Genomic DNA, 19,864 nt, shown 5'->3' with positions numbered 1-19,864 from the left:
GGTCTATAGTACAGGCAGCCCAGTAACTGAGCTGCTGCTGGGAAAAACAGCCGACGACCGGCCCGTAATCCTAGTGCCTGGCCCCCCGGCCCCTGTCAGCTCTGGAGGGGTACTGGCGAGGCCCTGCGGCCCTAGGCTGCCTGGGCGGTGGGCAGGCGGGGGCGCGAAAGTTATCGGCGGGTTGCTGGGCGGGCCGCCGAGACCTACGGGGGTCCTCGGCTCTTGCTGGATAATGCTGGGAACGGCTCCGGGGGGAAGCCGGGGGGGCTCTAGCCCTGCTAGGTGCGGACGCACTCCTGCGGAGACCCGACAGCTGCTGGTTGGTTTGCCTAGCTTGGGCAACCCGCTTCAGCGTCTCCAGGGCAGCTGATCCAAACAGCTCCCCCGGCATCACTGGTATGGCTCTGAGGGCCTTCCTGCACGGCTCCGTCAGGGGCGACTGAGCCAACCAAACATGGCGGCGAGTCTGGACCAGGGTGGACATAACACGCCCCAATTCCCTACACATGAGGGCAAAGGCCTGTAGGGACGCATCACTAAGGTCCTGCATAGCTGGCTCAACTGCAGCTTGTTGCAGCAAAGTTGAGAGTGCCAGCATTAGGTGGGAGAGGGAGTTGCCTATCCAACCCATACGCGCTGCTGCGTCGTAGGCTTTTGAAAGCAGGTCGTCTGTGACCCTGCACTGGGGCCGAGGACACCTGGCATCCGGCAGCAAAGCCTGATCGGGAGCCAAAATGAGGGAGGCAATGGCGGGCTCAACGGTTGGCATGCAACCCAGCCCATATTGCACTGGATCCCGCATGGCAGCCAAGGCCCGAGCACTGGGACTAGGACGGGAGAGAGCCTTGGCATCCTTCCAGCACACGTGTAGCTCCTTTAAATACTCCTCCGAAAGAGGGACAGAGAAAGAGGCTGTGGCAGGGCTGCACCTGAAAAAGGCGCTAGGCTGAGCCACTTCTGCCTGCGGAGCATCGAGCCCCAGGCGAGCCAGAGCCGCACGGATGACGGCCCCCATGGGGTTACCCTCTGTACTGCGCTCAGAGCTCTGAACAGAGGAGCGGGAGACCTCCACAAAAGTGTTCAAGGCTCCCTCCCCACTAAAGAGGTTCGCCGAAGCCGCCAGAGACAGGACATCATCCATGCTGGGCGCGTCCCCCACGGAAGGGTCAGGCTGGTCGCCAGCAACCGCCCCAGGTTGCAGGGTCAGGAGGAGCTCCTGTATTCTCACCATGTCGGACGACAAGCGATCCACCTTGGATGCTAGTTCGTTCCTAGCCCTTTTCCTGGGGAGGGGGGAGCACTGCTCTACCCCGACGCCAAGAACGGCTGGGCTGAGCCGAAGGAAGTGGTGTCATTGAGGGAAGGTCGACAGCTGTCGGACGCTCCGCCGCAGCCAGTCTAGCCACCCTGAGTGCCAAGGGCATGGAGCCGCAGTTCATACAGGCCCTCTCAGTAAGGCCCTCCCGCAAATGCTCAAAGCCGAGACACGAGGGGCAGCGATCATGGCCATCGTCAGGCTCTAGTAGGCCTTTCACACCAAAATGAACCAAGAGTCAGTTCCAGGCTGGTGTTGGGGTCAGTTCAAAACTGGTTACAGCCTTATCCCAGTTATGAACCGGTTGGTTTCACATCGACCGGAGACAGCCATGGAGCCGGCAAGAGAGCAACGTCATGACGTCACTGTAAACGTGTGTGTACGTCACCCGACGCCGCTGCTCTTGTGGCTAACGCTAAAGCTACCGCTAGCTTTAAGCACAACAACAGCGGCGAATACGTCTTATTTTTACACTTGTTGGCTCTCGCTTTGCTTTCTTAAGCAAACAGGACCCATACAGCGTATTCTCGCCGGTCAATTTGATCGCTACGTTCGGTAATTATGTTATGTTTACGTCTCGTAGTAGCGGTGTTTTTAAATATGGCGGGCATGAGGTTTGAGTTGCTCTGGTTGGTCAGGATAATCCCTCCCCCAACCGTTCGCGCAAGCAGTTCTTATCAAACCCTGCTCAATCCTGGGGTATGAGTTCCCCCGGTTTTTACGGCCCGGAGCAGGCTCTCTGGCGGTGTGAAACCAAAACACTGGCTCTAACTCCGAACAAGCCCAGAACTAGCTCCGATTTTGCGGCGGTGTGAAAGGCCTATAGGAGGGCCACACAGGCACCACACACATGAGCCATCAGCAGAATACAGGGAGAGGGAACGAAAGCACTGCCTTCACGAGTAAGGTACTTACTCAAAAAACACAAGACAGTGTTACCGGGAGAGGACGCGAGAGCGCAGACTTCAACAGTAAGTGACTGAAAAAGAAATACACAACAGTGTTACCAGGAGCGGACGCGAGAGCGCAGCCTTCACCAGTAAGTGACTGAGCTCAAATATACAGCAGTGTTACCAGGAGAGGACGCGAGAGCGCAGCCTTCACTGGAAAGTGACTGAAAAAAGACACACAGCAGTGTTACCAGGAGAGGACGCGAGAGCACAGCCTTCACTGATGTAGGGGGTCAAACCTATGGACAACTCTGTGCCGCCTCCGTGCGGCCAAAACACTGCAGTGCACCCTTACCTCTCCAGGTGGGCGTTTCCAAACGCCAGCCTGAAACCCCGGATGAAAGCCGGGACCTTTAAAAGGACGCGCGCGCTGCGTAGGCTGTGTCTTGATTCAGAGACCACGCACTTGGTAGGACGCAGTCTCGCGGTCTATGAAGGCTATAGCCTATGAAGGCCGATTTTAAGGCCGGTTTTAAGGCCAACGAGCCTTGTTAAACGAGACGGTCTCCGCAGGTCTCCGTTTACGAGCATTTCCGGTTTACGTAACAAGCCGTTACCTTGCGTGACGACTCGCCGCTCCTGTGCTGCCTAGCAACCCTGATTGCTGCCAACGGAGACAGCCCTGTCAGCGGAGGAAAAAAGAAAAATAAGTTGTCTACCAGACGAAAAGAAAAAAAAGTACAAGAAAAAAAGAAAGGAAGATAAAAGTTAAGAAGATGGAGCAACACGTTGCTGTTTTGTTATTTTTTATTTTATTTTATGCAATCTCTGAAAAAAACGCAATGAATCTTGGGATATGTTGGGCCACGAAGGATACATCTGATGCAGCCTTCAAAACTGCTTCAAAACCGTGAAACGAAGGCTGCATTTCACGACCGCATATGAGGAGCCTTGCAAGGAGCCTTGCAAATGGGACAGCCTTTGCGCGCCGCTATGACGCAATCGGTCTTCAAATGCAGCCTACGAGGCCGGTTCCAAGACCGCAACCCCTGAATCAAGACACAGCCGTAGTCTCCCTCTCTGGTTTTCGGCTTTTAGCTGATCCATATAGAGACAACAAGTTTGTACAAATCTACAGGGCCCTCTTCAACCCTGAACCAACCACCACGTGTTTTACTAAAGTATTCGCCTGCGGCCGCGGCGTTCTCCAGCACCACAAAGTGAGTTGTAAACTGTTCCGTTGGAACGACAAGAAGAAGAACTAGGACTCAGGCGGTTTACCTAGAAACCAGCCTTTTGGACACGGACCGTAAGCCGATCGATTTGTCCCCGACCGCCGTCCTCCGCACAGAGTCAGCTGTGCCCTTTGCCTCTTTCCTGCGATCTGAACACCGCAGAGATCGACTCACTAGCTCCCCGACCGCCAAGGGTCCGGAGCCTGGATTTGGATCGCCGTCTTGCTGTCCTCTTGTGCGAGCCTTGCCAACCCAGGAAAGGATTAGCATGCCCGCCTCAAACGACGACGAGCAGAGAACACTAGGTGTTCCCCCAAGTGAGATTTTGGCTTTATATTACCTGGGCAGATGTTTTAGTTATTATTACTTTTTAAAGTGTTGAACAATACTGTTTATTTTCGAGTTTGTGTTTGCTATTTTGAACAAGCTTTGTGATTACCCCCGTTTGTCCTCCCCCACGGAGAACCAGAACGGGGAAAGCTTGTTTGATCATTTCACTCGGCGCGAGTGAAGGCAGTGTGGTTTAATTCTGCTGTGTGTTTAAAACCTCACACTTTTCTTTTCCCCCCACGCTCAAGCGTGGTCTTTCCTCCTCTTCCTGTCCTGCACGCACACACACGTTAGATACCCCTGATTGTAGTCTTGATCAGATAGAATTGGTGTAAAGATCGGCGGTAAAATCAATTGAAAGGGCCGGGTGATTTCGAATCCCCCGCCTCCAAAACCCCCTTCTTCATGCCATTTTGTTCTGAAGTAGACGCCATTTTGCGTACTCGTGGTAGTTACTTCCCCCATCGGTTGGAGGTAGAATAGCCTAGCCTACCCGCCACCATTTTGGGCCTTTCGCTCCTCCCTGTACCTTTGGTAACGGTTAATCTACACGCCCACTAGTCTCACTGACCGACTACTCGACTCCCTAGTTCCCCCCCCCCACCCCCGTGCGTTCTGACTCACCCCTCGAGTCATAAGTCACGTGGGAACTCCTCCTTCCCTTTTTCTACTTCTGTTCACCCACACACACACATACCCACACCCATATATACACACACACACACACACACACACACACACACACCCACACCCACACCCACACACACACACACACACACACACACACACACACACACACCCACACCCACACACACACACCCACACCCACACACACATACTGGTACATGGCTGTACAGACAAAAATGTTCTAGACGTTTTCTTTGATTAAGTTTGCTAACTGTATTTGCTTCATGCGTGTATAAAACGGATGTTACCTTAAGTTTCATTGTGGTTAAAATAAATGTTCTTATATTGTAACCAGAAGTGTTTGTGATTTATTTGTGTGGATATTATTGGAGTGTCAACAATCAACAAGTGAAAGATTCTGTAGCCTTCAGTGTTTAAGGTCATATAACCAAATTTATAATAGTAATTATTTGATTACTTTATTTTATGGAAATGATCATTGAGACTAGGATTTATTAATATTGATTTAGTTTAACTGAACATTAAACTAATCAACATTTTGAGAAGAAATCATTGATAAAAACGAGACAACTTGCTATTTTTCGGTCCTAAAAGGATCGATGGTGCCCCTTTGAACTTTAATAGATTATTAAAGTAGTATTATTAATCTTCAATTAATTCCTTACAGCAAAATGAATCTGAACATACCTGTTCCCACTACACTGAAAAGAGATACACTTTTTTTAAATTTTTTTTTCAAAACTAAAAGTTTACCAGACAAAAAATGTGGCAATTCAGAAAACAGCCGAGCTGTCTCTATCAAAGGGGAGCTATATCTTGGCGACTACACACAGTGGGGGAAAGCCAATTAAGCTGACCCACAAAGTAGCGGCAATAGCTCCTTCAGCGCTACACAGCTAAACAGCCCCTGGAGGACGAGCTCACCCGTTACTCCGACCTCTTTGGTCGCGAGGCTGCACACCGTTAGCAGTTAGCACGATCCTTCCAAAAACACGAACAATTGTCCGCACGTGGTACTCTACTGCGTCGCGAGAAGATGAAAGGAACAGATCCTCTTTCAACACTGGGCTATATAGCCTTTCCGGGGTCACGAGGGTCACAGGTGACTTTTTTGGTATAGGTACTCGAAACTGCGGCTGTATCTCGATTCAGGGGTTGTGGTCTACGAAGGCTGCATTTGAAGACCGATTGCGTCATAGCGGCGCGCAAAGGTTGTTCCATTTGCAAGGCTCCTTGCAAGTCTCCTCATATGCAGCCGAGAAATGCAGCATTTCACGGTTTTGAAGGCTGCATCAGATGTATCCTTCGCAGCCCAACATATCCCATGATTCATTGCGTTTTTTTCAGAGATGGCATACAATAAAATAAAAAATAACAAAACAGCAACGTGTTGCTCCATCTTCTTAACTTTTATCTTCCTTTCTTTTTTTCTTGTACTTTTGTTTCTTTTCGTCTGGTAGGCAACTTCTTTTTCTTTTTTCCTCTGTTGACAAGGCTGTCGCCGTTGGCAGCTATCAGGGTTGCTAGGCAGCACAGGAGCGGCGTGTCGTCACGCAAGGTAACGGCTTGTTACGCAAACCGGAAATGCTCGTAAACGGAGACCTGCGGAGACCGTCCCGTTTAACAACGCTCGTTCGGCCCTGGTTCGGCCTTCGAATCGGCCTTCATAGGCTATAGCCTTCATAGACCGCGAAACCGCGTCCTACCAAGGAGGCGGTCTCTGTAATGGGATACAGCCTGCGTATGCGCTAGATCAGGGGTCACCAACCTTTTTGAAACAAATTTGCTCAGTTTGCCTTTAGTTATATATCATTATTAATGATTAATGATATTCATCTGTGTGAAGACACTGATCATGTTAATGATTTCTCACAATAATGATCAACAATGACAATGCGGGCACCTCATATGGTCCTTGCGGGCTACCTGGTGCCCGCGGGCACTGTGTTGGTGGGCACTCTGGCGGTCAGTAAGGATGAAATAGAACTAGCAAGGCAAATACAGGTCAGTTAGGTAGGCTATGTATTTTTACATTTAGTTTGACATGAAAAAGAAAATATATAATTTTGAGTTCCTCTCTCCCTCGATTAGGCCTACTAAAAAATTACTTTTGTTCACAGAACTATTCCTCAAAAAATCCACCTAAATCATCATAAATCAGTGGAATAATGAACTTTATGTGCAGGCATAGTGCCTCCATGTTAAAACCCGGTTCTCCATCTCATGTAAAACTGGACAAATGATAATAATAAAAAAATAAAAACTTAAGTTTTTTTTTGCATCAAAGAAAGTATTCTTAGTCTGATGAGTTGAGAGAAGTTTGCTTGGGTATGATCTGGCAGGAACTACTGACAATATTATTTAGACAAAATGATTTACGGCAGGCAAACGTTGTCACACAATTCCGATCAGAATTTAAAAAAAGCGCTGCATGTTCATTTAGAAAAGGCCAGACTTTATGAAGGATGCCGTATATTCACTCACACAATTGAGTATTCTGTATTGATGCGTCGGCTAAGATATTTAATTTTCCTTTATTTAACCTCGAAAGATCAATTGAGGGGTGACCCTCTTTTTCAATGACATCAAGATATACATACAATAGGCTACACAATATACAATAAAAATAAATAACAAGTTAACAAAGAGACAAGAACAATTAAAACATTCAGATCAAATGAGTGAAGCAGACATGATTCAAAATAATATGTTTAAACTGGTTAACGGATATGAGGGTATTTATTTTAATTTAATGTTGTAAATTGTTCTAGGAGTCAGGGGCACTGTGGCTAAAAGCTGTTTAACCAAGGTCAGATTAGCCTATACAGTAGATTAGACTATACATTAGATAGGACCACTCACTAGTTGATGTTTAACAGCAGTAAATCTATAAAACTGAAACGTGCCAATGTATCCACAGAACCTATGTGTCATGTTTCATCTCTTCAAAACATAAATGACACGTAGTAATGAAGACAGTGTTTTTAACAGGGTAACTTTCTTAGTTTTGAAAGAATGTTTTAATCCATAGGGACAATATGGCCCTAATTCAGCCACATCAAGAATCACACAAGTTGTCCTGCAGCTGATTTTGTTTGAGCAACAGAAGAATGTTTTCCTGATGTAGCCCCTGAGACTCTGGTCCCTAAAACCGTAGATGACCGGACTGAGAAAGCGAGGGATCAGAATGAAGCAGAAGTAATTAAAAAAGAAAATGTCTTCAGGTAGCCAGCGGGCATGCTCTATGAGAGTTTCAGTGATGGGGCTGGTGTAGGCCAACATGCACAGCAGCAGCTGAAAACCATGTAACAGCACAGTGTGCATTGCTTTGTTCACAGACACTCTGTCTTGCCTCAGCTTCCTGGTTTCCAGCAGGATTCTCACGTACGTAAAGAGGATGATAACAGCCACCACCGCAAAGAATAAAATACTTATCACAGCTTTGACCAGTATCTGCAGTGGAGATGTTTTGAAAACATTGGGTTTGCAAAGCACCGGGGTGGAGAGTACATCCACGGCGGGATCGTGTTCCCCGATGGTGTGGTCATTGAGAGGGAAGGTGCAACTGATGAGCCACAGGGACAAAATAATGATCCAGATTCGGTCTGGGCGCCAGGCTGCCGGGCGCTGCAGGGGGTAGAAGATGGCAACATAACGCTCCAGTGACATGGTAGCCAATATTAAAGGTGTGTTCTGAAAAGTGGCAGTGGAAACAAACAGCAGAGGAACACAGTAGACGATGGCAAATTTGACCCGAGTCATGACGAAGAGGAATAGCAGCACAGAGGACAGGAGCTGCAGGGTGTCATTGATCAGCATGTAGGCAAAGAGGATGTAACGGGACGTGTCCAGGAACTGCCTGTGAGACACAAAGATGTGCAGCATGACAGTGATGCAGAAGAGGAACACGCAGAAGAAGGGGATGACCACACACACCTTGATGATCACAGACAGGCTTTTGTAGGAAGTGGCATTGCCCGGAAATTCAGTCAGATTCTGCATTTTGGCAAATGTGAAACCTGTGAAAAGATAAAATATGTCAAAAGTCAAAAAATAAATTGAAATACATCCTCATACAACTATTAAAGTAGGATTAGAAGTTACAAAACAGCACACATTAAATGCTTGATAATTGACAGAAAAACTATAGCAATACTATTTTTTCTTTTCTCTGAATACATTATGCAACAATCAGAAATAGAAGAGCACTCCACACACCTGAGATAGTCTACATCAGTCAGAGGAGCGAGCATGTTCTTCCCCTTATCTGAAGTGCTTGGCCTCGCTCACATTTGTTTGATTCGAGCCTGATGAGCCTCCAGAGATACATTATTTTCATGCATGCTATCGTCACAAAGTCCTACATTGTTAAGAACAACAGATTTTAGTGGGGACATAGGCTAATGGGTTGATAGTCTTTCATTACAGGAAGCTAATACACATGTATTTAAATGTTTAACATTATTGTTAAGCAGACTAGAAGTAAATATTTTATGGCATAAATACAAATACTGTATACTTGCATGGTTTCAAAGAGAATTTCCAAAATGAATAACCATGATTGCGGTGGATGATAATGTTTTAAAATAATATTTAAGACAATTTTAATGTTTATGCCACTACATCATTCACCATCCACATTATTATTGACAATACAAAACACTGTCTGTTGCAAACTTTAGCAGTGAATCTGGCCAATCAGTCAAAAACAGTACACAGTACGTAGTTATGGTTCGATGTAGGCCTACGCTAATACATTTAGGCTACTGTAAGTAGTAGCCTGTTTTAATTTTGTGGTAGGCATAATTTACACAACATTTGTTTGACATCTAGGCTTTATTTGCAAATTCACATTTAACGCAGTATTTTTTCTCCTTCTTGATTGAACAAGCCAGGCTTACATAATTTAGTTAAATTGAGTTGTTTTACCTTGAACAGCTTTTAATGAGTAGCCAATTGAAACACAGGTGCATTAAAAAAGACAGCACCATCCCTTTTCGGCCACTTGGAGGAAAACCTCCCAAACAGTCAGGGCCATAAGCCTAATTAACACATCAACGCCTCTTAAAATGAGGCTAAAGTGTTAGCATAACTTAGTCCTCTTACTTAGGCCTACAGAAGACCAATAGCAATATTCTCGTCCTTCCGAAGTCGAAGGTAAACTAAATATCTTATTGTAATGACCACAGGCGAGGCAGTGAATGAAGTCTTGCTTAACAACGGGTTTTAATCATGGTTTTAATGTCATCCTTTACTTGAACATGTAGGTCACAGCTTGACCGGAAACACCACAACGACCCCCGCGAAGAAGACGTCACACTTAGAACCCCCTCTGAGATGACCCGCCCCTATCTCCCAACCCTGTGACGCTACATTATTTTAGCTGGGGCTTTATTTCCCAAAACTTCTGAAAAAGATTATCTCCCTTTTCTAGAAGTTTTACTTTATTTATCAGCTACCTTACGAGCTAACTTTGTAAGTGTCTGATGCTGAGTGGGCAAAATATAAAGCATGGCATGAGTGTAACTCAATTAGAGTCTACCGCTGTTAGCATTGTGTTTGAACAAAGGGGAAACGTGCTATAAAATCAAACACTAACTAACTAGCAAGGCAAATACAGGTCAGTTAGGTAGGCTATGTATTTTTACATTTAGTTTGACATTAAAAAAAATAAAAATGTTGAGTTCCTCTCTCCCTCGATTAGGCCTACTAAAAAATTACTTTTGTTCACAGAACTATTCCTCAAAAAATCCACCTAAATCATCATAAATCAGTGGAATAATGAACTTTATGTGCAGGCATAGTGCCTCCATGTTAAAACCCGGTTCTCCATCTCATGTAAAACTGGACAAATGATAATAATAAAAAAATAAAAACTTAAGTTTTCTTTTTTACATCAAAGAAAGTATTCTTAGTCTGATGAGTTGAGAGAAGTTTGCTTGGGTATGATCTGGCAGGAACTACTGACAATATTATTTAGATTATTTACGGCAGGCAAACGTTGTTACACAATTCCGAACATAATTTAAAAAAGCGCTGCATGTTCATTTAGAAAAGGCCAGACTTTATGAAGGATACCGTATATTCACTCACACGATTGAGTAATCTGTATTGATGCGTCTGGCAAATATATTTCATTTTCCTTTATTTAACCTCGAAAGATCAATTGAGGGGTGACCCTCTTTTTCAATGACATCAAGTTATATACAATACACAATTTACAATAAAAATAAATAACAAGTTAACAAAGAGACAAGAACAATTAAAACATTCAGATCAAATGAGTGAAGCAGACATAGCCTAACCAAAACAGTTACAGGTGGAGTGGGGCTGATTCAAAATAATATGTTTAAATTGGTTAATTGGTATTTATTCTAATTTGATGTTGTAAGTTGTTCTAGGAGTCAGGGGCACTGTGGCTAAAAGCTGTTTAACCAAGGTCAGATTAGCCTATAGATTACACTATATATTAGATATTGGACCACTCACTGTGGTTGATGTTTAACAGAAGTAAATCTATAAAACTGAAACGGTGCCAATGTATCGACAGAACCAATGTGTCATGTTTCATCTCTTTAAAACATAAATGAAACGTATTAATGAAGACAGTGTTTTTAACAGGGTCATTTTCTTAGTTTTGAAAGAATGTTTTAATCCATAGTGACAATATGGCCCATAATTGATGATTATTACTGTATTCCGAGTACTTTCCAGTATTTTATTGATACAATTGATTCAATTAATGCAACTTTAAAAGTATTCATTCATTTGTTTTAAATTAAGTTTTTGCAAAAATGCTCACTTGCTCATCTCTGAGCCTCCTATGTGCTGTAGGCTGTGCATGTCTTTCTGAACTATAAGTGCAGTTTCTTCTTCTTCAGTTTGCACATTCAAGACAAAATTAAAAAAAACTCAAAAAGTCACTTAGTGCTGCTTCACTCCCTCCCCAAAGTCCTTGACCATGAGCACAGTCTGGGTTGTCCTAATAAATTGAAACGGCACAATTTATGATGGAGTGTACATTTTGACACACATAAACAGTACCTTGAAGATATACACAATATTAAAAAAGTCAGCATAGAGAGCCAACTTCAGTTTCTTCCATTCGTCCAACTAGATTTCCCCAAAACATGGTTGGACACACAAGTGACAGTGTTCCTGCACAATCCATACACAAAATAATCCAGCATTAAATCAAGTTCTTAACATTTCCGAACAGCCTGCAATTAGACAAAACACATTTATTGTAACATTACTGTCTAAAGCAAGAAAATAATATTATGTCAAATATTTAAATCAGGATTTTTAACACCCTTAAAGGTCTTTGTTGACGTAACTGATATCATAGAATATCTTGCATTTTCAACACCTGCAGATTTCATTTAGGCCTATACATCACAAACCCATCTTTTGACATGTGTACATTTTGTTTGGTAGCGCTAATTCAGCCACATCAAGAATCACACAAGTTGTCCTGCAGCCTTTCTCTGATTTGAGGCTTGATTTTGTTTGAGCAACAGTAGAATCTTTTCCTGATGTAGCCCCTGAGACTCTGGTCCCTAAAACCGTAGATGACCGGGCTGAGAAAGCGAGGGATCAGAATGAAGCAGAAGTAATTAAAAAACGCAAGGTCTTCCGGTAGCCAGCGGGCATGCTCTATGAGAGTTTCAGTGATGGGGCTGGTGTAGGCCAACATGCACAGCAGCAGCTGAAAACCATGTAACAGCACAGTGTGCATTGCTTTGCTCACAGACACTCTGTCATGCCTCAGCTTCCTGGTTTCCAGCAGGATTCTCACGTACGTAAAGAGGATGATAACAGCCACCACCGCAAAGAATAAAATACTTATCACAGCTTTGAACAGTGTCTGCAGTGGAGATGAGTTGACAACAGTGGCTTTGCAAAGCACCGGGGTGGAGAGTACATCCACAGCGGGATCGTGTTCCCCGATGGTGTGGTCAATGAGAGGGAAGGTGCAACTGATGAGCCACAGGGACAAAATAATGATCCAGATTCGGTCTGGGCGCCAGGCTGCCGGGCGCTGCAGGGGGTAGAAGATGGCAACATAACGCTCCAGTGACATGGTGGCCAATATTAAAGGTGTGTTCTGAAAAGTGGCAGTGGAAACAAACAGCAGAGGAACACAGTAGACGATGGCAAATTTGACCCGAGTCATGACGAAGAGGAATAGCAGCACAGAGGACAGGAGCTGCAGGGTGTCATTGATCAGCATGTAGGCAAAGAGGATGTAACGGGACGTGTCCAGGAATTGCCTGTGAGACACAAAGATGTGCAGCATGACAGTGATGCAGAAGAGGAACACGCAGAAGAAGGGTATGACCACACACACCTTGATGATCACAGACAGGCTTTTGTAGGAAGTGGCATTGCCCGGAAATTCAGTCAGATTCTGCATTTTGGCAAATGTGAAACCTGTGAAAAGATAAAATATGTCTAACTGAAATACATCCTCATACAACAACAATTTAAGTTGGATTAAAAGATACAAAATAGCACACATTAAATCCTTGATGACTGAGAAACTATAGCAATACATTTTTTTGTAATACATTATGCAACATTCAAAATAGAAGAGCACTCCACACACACCTGAGATAGTCTACATCAGTCAGAGGAGTGAGCAAGTTCCTCACCTTATCTGAAGTGCTTGGCCTCACTCACATTTGTTTGATTCGAGCCTGATGAGCCTCCAGAGATACATTATTTGTTATGCTATCGTCATAAAGTCCTACATTGTTATGAACAACAGATTTCAGTGGGGACATAGGCTGATGGGTTGATGGCATGGTTGATGGTCTTTCATTACAGGAAGCAAATAAACATCTATTTGTTTAACATTATTGTTAAGCGAACAAGAAGTAAACAATTTATGGCATAAAAACAAATACTGTATACTTGCATGGTTTCAAGTAGAATTTTCTAAATTAATAACCAGGATTGCGGTGGATGAAAACATGTAAAAATAAAATTTGACAATTTTAATGTTTACGCCATTACACAATTGACCATAAACAACTGTCTGTTGCTAACTTAAGCAGTAATCTTGGCAATCAGTCAACAACAGTACAGATGTAAAGCAAAGGCGTAGGCTAAGTTATGGTTTGATGTAGGCTAATACATTTCGGCTATTGTAAGTAAACCTACACATTTTTATTATTTTTATTTTATGGTAGGCCTAATTCATAGCCAACCTTTATATTATTCCGCAACATTTATTTGACGTCTAGGCTATTTATTTGCAAAATCACATTTAACACAGCATTTTTTTCTTCTTGATTTAACAAGCCCAACGTATGTCATTTAGTTAAAATTAGGTTGTTTACCTTGAACAGCTTTAATGAGTAGCCAATTAAAACACAGGTGCATTAAAAAAAGACAGCACAATCCCTTTTCGGTCACTAGGCCGAAAATTACCTCCAAAACAGTTAGGGCCATAAGCCTAATACATTATCACCTCTTAAAGTTATACTAAAGTGTTAGCATAATTTAGTCCTCTACGTACAGACGACCAAGAGCAATATTCTTGTCCTTTCGAAGTCTTAGGTAAACTAAATATCGTATTGTAGCTGGGGCTTTATTTCCCAAAACTTCTGAAAAAGAATATGTCTCCATAAGCTTGACTTTATTTACCAGCTAGCTTACGAGCTAACTTTGTAAGAATAAAAATCACATGAGTATTGCTTAGAGTTCAACCTACCGCAGTTAGCATTGTGTTTGAAAAAAGGAGAAATGTGCTATAAAATCTAAACTAAACACTAACTAACTAGCATAGAAAATACATGTCAGTTAGGCTATTGATTGATTTTGGGGCTAAATTAGTAGGTATGTATTTTTGCATTTAGTTTGACATGAAAACAATTATTATGTTGAGTTCCTCTCTCTATTAAGCATACTAAAAAATAACTGTTTCGTGAACAGTTATTCCTCAAAAAATCCACCTAAATCATCATAAAGCAGTTGTATAATGAACCTTACAGGCAGTGGCCTCCATGTTGAAATCCTCTCTCCTGTAACACTGGTACAGTAGATTCACCTGTACGTGAACATCTGGGTCATAGATTTTGGAAACATGATATCACACCGCCAGCCTACCTTCTTCCGCTCAATTTTCATTTAATGAAGTACGATGGTCTGGTAGGACCAGGCTATAACTCCAGCACACACTGGGCAAACCACAGTGGAGAATGTCCCTTTCCATTTTAAGCTGGATGGGAGAGCTGTCATATCGATTTTTGAGCATAGCTTGGATTCTGTGAGTGAAAACTTTCAAGCGAGCTGAGCCAGTTGTGCCAGCTGTATCTTGTTTGATGAAGCCTGTGAGCTGTTGACCAAATTGTTTTGGGAGCGCATCTGCACTTTCACTGTTGACTCTTAAGAGGTTGTTCCTGACTAGTGGTGCCAAATGATTTAAAAAAAGAGAGTTTGCAATAATAGAGGGGTTTTTTTTGCATCAAGGAAAGTATTCTTAGTCGGATGAGTTGAGAGAAGTTTGCTCAAGGTATGATCTCCCGAGAAGTTTAGACAAGATTTTTAGACAAAATGATTTACGGTGGGCAGACAGGAACATCCTGTGTTTACCGAACGGTATCAAAGTTTACTTCGTTTCACCATCATCATATTACCAAGATTTATCTAACACGCTCACATATAAAAACATGACACTACCACTTTTGTCCAAAGGTGCCACTAGAATCAACAAAATCTTTGCCCCATTTCAACTCTGTCTCTCCAATCTGTCTAAAGCAAAAAAGCCCAAAAAATAATCTTAAAAAAGAAATCAATTTACCCAGAATTCACTGGATTTATATGTAGGGGAGGACGGGGGAATGGGAGACATCGGGTAATGGGTAGTCTCGCAAAGCCAGACCAAACTACAGCAAGTAGTATGGTCTGGAAGCACGCCGTTTAGAGCCGTCTATTTGGGGGGAAACTGGGCTGGCCTGTTTTTATTTCTTTAAACCAATCACAATCATCTAGGGCGGGGCTAACCCCGGGAAACAGCAGCGGTGTCCATGCAAAATAGTGCCGGGGGCCCGGGGGAACTTATTCTGATGGAACATCTTCACGTCCAGAGGCTGTCAGAGAAATGGCTAAATCTAACCCGCAAACGCCACAAAAAAACTATTAAAGACAAAAGGAATACACATAGTGTGTTGCTTTCTAACCAGCATGTCAAGACACCATACACTTTAGCCCCCGAGGAGCTCACGGGATAACTTAACCGGAATTAACTAGCCACGTAGTCACGCAGTGTTATCTCTGGTAACATTATCATCGGCGGCCCGTTGTCCTGTAAATCACCAAAGAAAGGGAACGGCGGATCTTAATCTAGCTGGTTATAAGGTCCGGTGCTCAATCCAAACCCCCACGCTTCATTTTCCAGAGTTTATGAGGGTATTTCTGCCTGGGGGAACAGAATCATGGACCAAACCCCATGATTCTGTTACTAGTCCGACATTAGTTTTGTAATATTTGGTTTTCAAGCTAGCTGTCTGGATTCTAACTGTTACCAGAGCCGGCCTGAGGCATAAGCGAACCAAGCGACTACTTGAAAAAAAAAGAAAAAGAAAAAAAAGAAAAGTTTTTTTTTTAATTATTTTTTTTTGAGTCTGTGTGTTTGATATTGACACCATATTATGCAAATGTAAGTCACCATACAAAAAAGCAATACAATGTTTTGGTCTAGATAATTAATAGCCTAATAATTGAATCAGTTTATCTGGGAGGTAATCCGAGGTTAACTGATCATGTCACGTTCACATCCATGCACAGTGTGTATTGAGTTTATTTAAAACCATTTGGAAATGGGGCTGCCCTCAGTTGCCAATGCACTGTGTATAGCCTATAGCCTATTTCAGCCTTGTCTGTGAAAAAAAGATAGCTGGACAACAGAGTTCTTCTGCTTCGTTCCTCTCACTGCATTTAAATCCATTCATTATATTACAGAGAAATATGTCCATTAAAAGAAAAACAGCTCCAAGCCCATCCCGGAGGACCCTCCATAATATCGTCACCCTCTTAAAATAATGGCCTAAGTCACTTTTTGGCCAAAATGATTGTTTTGCTTAAATCATCTCCTCATGATGCTGGCCACCTCTGGTAAAATGGCCTAATTCCTCAGTTGAACAGATCATGTGATTTTACTTGACATAGGCCATTATACGATATTACCAGAATGTCAAGAGTGTGTTTTAGGCCATTTTATTTTGCCTAAGTCAAAATTTACTGTTAATTTTTTTGTTCAAGGACATTTTACAAGTGTGTAAAATGGCTTAAGTCACAAGTTAAACATTAATAAAAAGGGTTTATTCCTATTTTGTTACATAATTGACAGAAATTGTTATTACAATGTCAAGAGTCATCTTTTGACATAACCTGTTTGAGTGAAATTATTAATGAATATCATATATTCAATCTTTGGTTAAGTTTTTTGTGTTTCCTGAAAACACTGAAAAAATGACTTTGGCCATTATTTTAAGAGGGTGACGATATTTAATTTTAAATAAATATTTTTATGGAAAATCCATGTGCCTTTCTTCAATAGCATCTAATTCATCCGACCCAGTGTCTCCAAATTATTTGTTCACACAACATTTCTCAGATTTAGCCTCTTCATTTTTCTCTCAAAGTGCACCAGATTCATGCATTTCACTTTACAAACGTAAAAAAAAATCTCCCGGGGGGCATACCCCCGGACCCCCCTAGGAGGGTCGGGATCTCAGCTGTCATACATTTTCACCCATCTGGACATTGGATGCACTAGTAGAAAACACTGGGTGTGGGGATCAAATTGAACAATGGGCAATAATTTGGGCAGTGCTACGATTGGAGAGGGGCCCCCTGATCATATTCCGCTTAGGGCCCCATGAAGGCTTGGGCCGGCTCTGACTGTTACGATTTGTGTTGTTATGGTAGTTTCAGAGTGGAAAAAGTAAGTGATTCAGTTTACCCCCTTGATTTTTCTGGTCTGTCTCAGTTTACCCCACAGCTGGGGTAAAGTGAGACACATGACAACTTTTTTTAAGACAATCATATTTTGACTGCCCTTTGTCTTGAATAAATTCTGCTATTGCCCATTTCTAGGAAACATCCTGAATTTATGGGGAATGTGTAAATTTGAGTGATAAATAATTTTAGCTCGCTTTGAGGGGAGCAAATGTAAAAAGTGTCTCAGATTACCCCTGATCTGAAGTCTGACAATTTGAACAGAGCCGGGGTCAAATTCTTATTGAAACTGGCCTCCAGAAATAATGAAAAGGTTTGTAACTTTAACCTTTCGCATTTAAATATGTTGAGGACATTTAAAGTAGACTTGCTTAAATTACCAATAAATTGTTGACATACAACATAATATTAAAATGAAGTTCAGACACTTAAGCAACATGAGGGGGTCATGGTCTTAGTCAAGGACATTGTACTTGAGATGGCTGTAACAGTGTGTTTGATTTGACGTACTGTATGTTACCAGAGAGAGACAGAAAGGGGCGTACATGCTGTTGACAGACAATGCAAAGATCAGTAGTGTACATTTCAGGACAGTACATACTTATCTAATGTTTGCTTGTCATCATCCTGGAATTATGCTTATTGTATATGGCATGCTTCTGTGGCTAATGTTTGTAAGGAAGCTAAAAAAAAAAAAAGAGAAGAAGAAATATGTACAATCGATAGCATTTTTCAAGATAGGATAATATAAGATAGCGTTTCCTGTCATTATACAGTCCCCTATAGAATTACAATGGGTGCCACAACTGAAGGTGCATTTCCGTAATCAAAATATATACATTTTTATTTCAGTAATAATGCTTTATACTTCAACCACAGGTTCCAGGTCAGTGTGCGTGCTGTAGCTGATAAGTAGATCATGGTTGTGAACGTCAAAAGGTAAACAAACACTCAACACAAAACACAAAACAAGTGGACGCACTACATTTTTTTATGGGGTTCCAGGGTCACACTCTTTACATGACCTTGCTAGGTCACTGGCAGGTGCAACTTCAGTGTTGTTTTGAAAAAGATGATGTAACCCTTGGAGAGAGGTTGCTGTAGTTAACCTAACTCAACATACATGTGCAGAACTGTAGTGAGGAACTGTGAGATATCTCCAGGGCACGGTTGGAGAACAGGTCTTGTTTCCCCTGACAGACTGAATTAATTATTGATGTGAAGCTCCTGGGTCCTAATTGTGCAACCCAAAGTTTTCAGTTGTTTGACAAACAAGTTGACTCTGTTGAGAGCAGCTCTGTGGGGCTCTTTTTTACATAACTTCTGCGTCACTAATCAGGACTGTGGGGGGTTGGACCAAAATCTTTGTCCAAAACAAACTTTCTGCCTGTGAACCCAAGGAGATGCCACCTCAGCAAATAACTTATTTGCAGGCTTTCAGACATTTTTGGAAACAACAGTTCTACTGAAATATGAAATGACATGGAGAAGTGGCAAAAACAACAAAGCCGTTTTCAGTAAAACAACGAGAAGAGAAGAAGGGGATTGCAGGTGCAAGACAGATTTGACACAAATACATTTGGCCCAGCTCTTACTTTTAGGCCAGTAAAATGTTGGTAGTTTTGTGCTTGTTTTGTGCCCATTTAGGATAATGTGACAATAGATTTAAGAATAGAGATGAATAAAGTAGATTCAAAACATGCAAGTGGACCTTATACCTTATATTGTTGCGCTACTGTTTTGATCTTTTAAAGTGTCCTTGAGACGCCTGAAAGGAGCCCATATATAAAATGCATTATTGTTATAATTATTATGGCACGAATGTGACTGACCTTAATACGAACATGTTTGCATGTTCTGCCCATGTCTATGACTTTCTTCTGGGTGCTCCCATATTCCAAATGCAGAACCTTGCAAGTCAACTAGTTATCGGCCGTATGTGTGACTGTCTGTGTATTCATTTTTCATCCACATGTTTTTATTTTGTGTTATGTCTACCTGGATTGAAGATAAAGAATTAGAACAAAAATTTCTCATCAGATATTTTTTGGGCATTTTTATGCTTTATTGATAGTGTAGAGACAGAGTTGAAATGGGATGGAGAGGGGAGTGACATGCAGAGAACGACTGCGGGCTGGAATTGAACCCAGGTCCGCTGCTGGCCGAGGCCCATGGTGGGGACGCCCTACCAACTGAGCTAAGGGCGCCCCACTCATCAGGTTTTATACTTTGCCAAGTGTTGATGTTGGTGAATCAAGTAAAACAATAGAGTTGTATGGAAACTACCTCAGTGAATAAAACAATCACTTTGATTAAAGAGACAAAAAGCAGGGGGCAGGGGCAGACGTAAACATAACAGTGTGGAGCGATGATGAGACTGATATATTCTTCAAATAAGATCACGACTTACAGATCTTAGAGTAAGACCCTGTTTCCACCTGGCATTAATATGTGGTTTTTAGGATCCGATCGCGCTAACT

The 19,864-nt window shown here is 42.6% G+C and overlaps 2 protein-coding genes across 2 annotated transcripts; both read right to left on the bottom strand.

Moving 5' to 3' along the window:
* Positions 1-1,271: 1,271 nt before the first annotated feature.
* Positions 1,272-8,420, bottom strand: LOC307248369 (odorant receptor 131-2-like; the record flags this gene model as incomplete). Its single annotated transcript, XM_080024770.1, has 2 exons — positions 1,272-1,528; positions 7,490-8,420. The coding sequence occupies 2 exons, from the start codon at positions 8,418-8,420 to the stop codon at positions 1,272-1,274; spliced, it is 1,188 nt and encodes a 395-aa protein (XP_079880896.1).
* Positions 8,421-11,871: 3,451 nt separating this feature from the next.
* On the bottom strand, positions 11,872-12,834 carry LOC307248368 (odorant receptor 131-2-like; the record flags this gene model as incomplete). Its single annotated transcript, XM_080024769.1, has 1 exon — positions 11,872-12,834. One exon carries the CDS (start codon positions 12,832-12,834, stop codon positions 11,872-11,874), a length of 963 nt encoding a protein of 320 aa, XP_079880895.1.
* Positions 12,835-19,864: the final 7,030 nt, after the last annotated feature.

Source organism: Ammodytes marinus, assembly GCF_949987685.1.
Source record: "Ammodytes marinus genome assembly, chromosome: 3".
Taxonomy (NCBI): Eukaryota; Metazoa; Chordata; class Actinopteri; order Uranoscopiformes; family Ammodytidae; genus Ammodytes; species Ammodytes marinus.
Note: the sequence above shows the minus strand (reverse complement) of the source record. Positions and strands in the feature narration are given on the sequence as shown.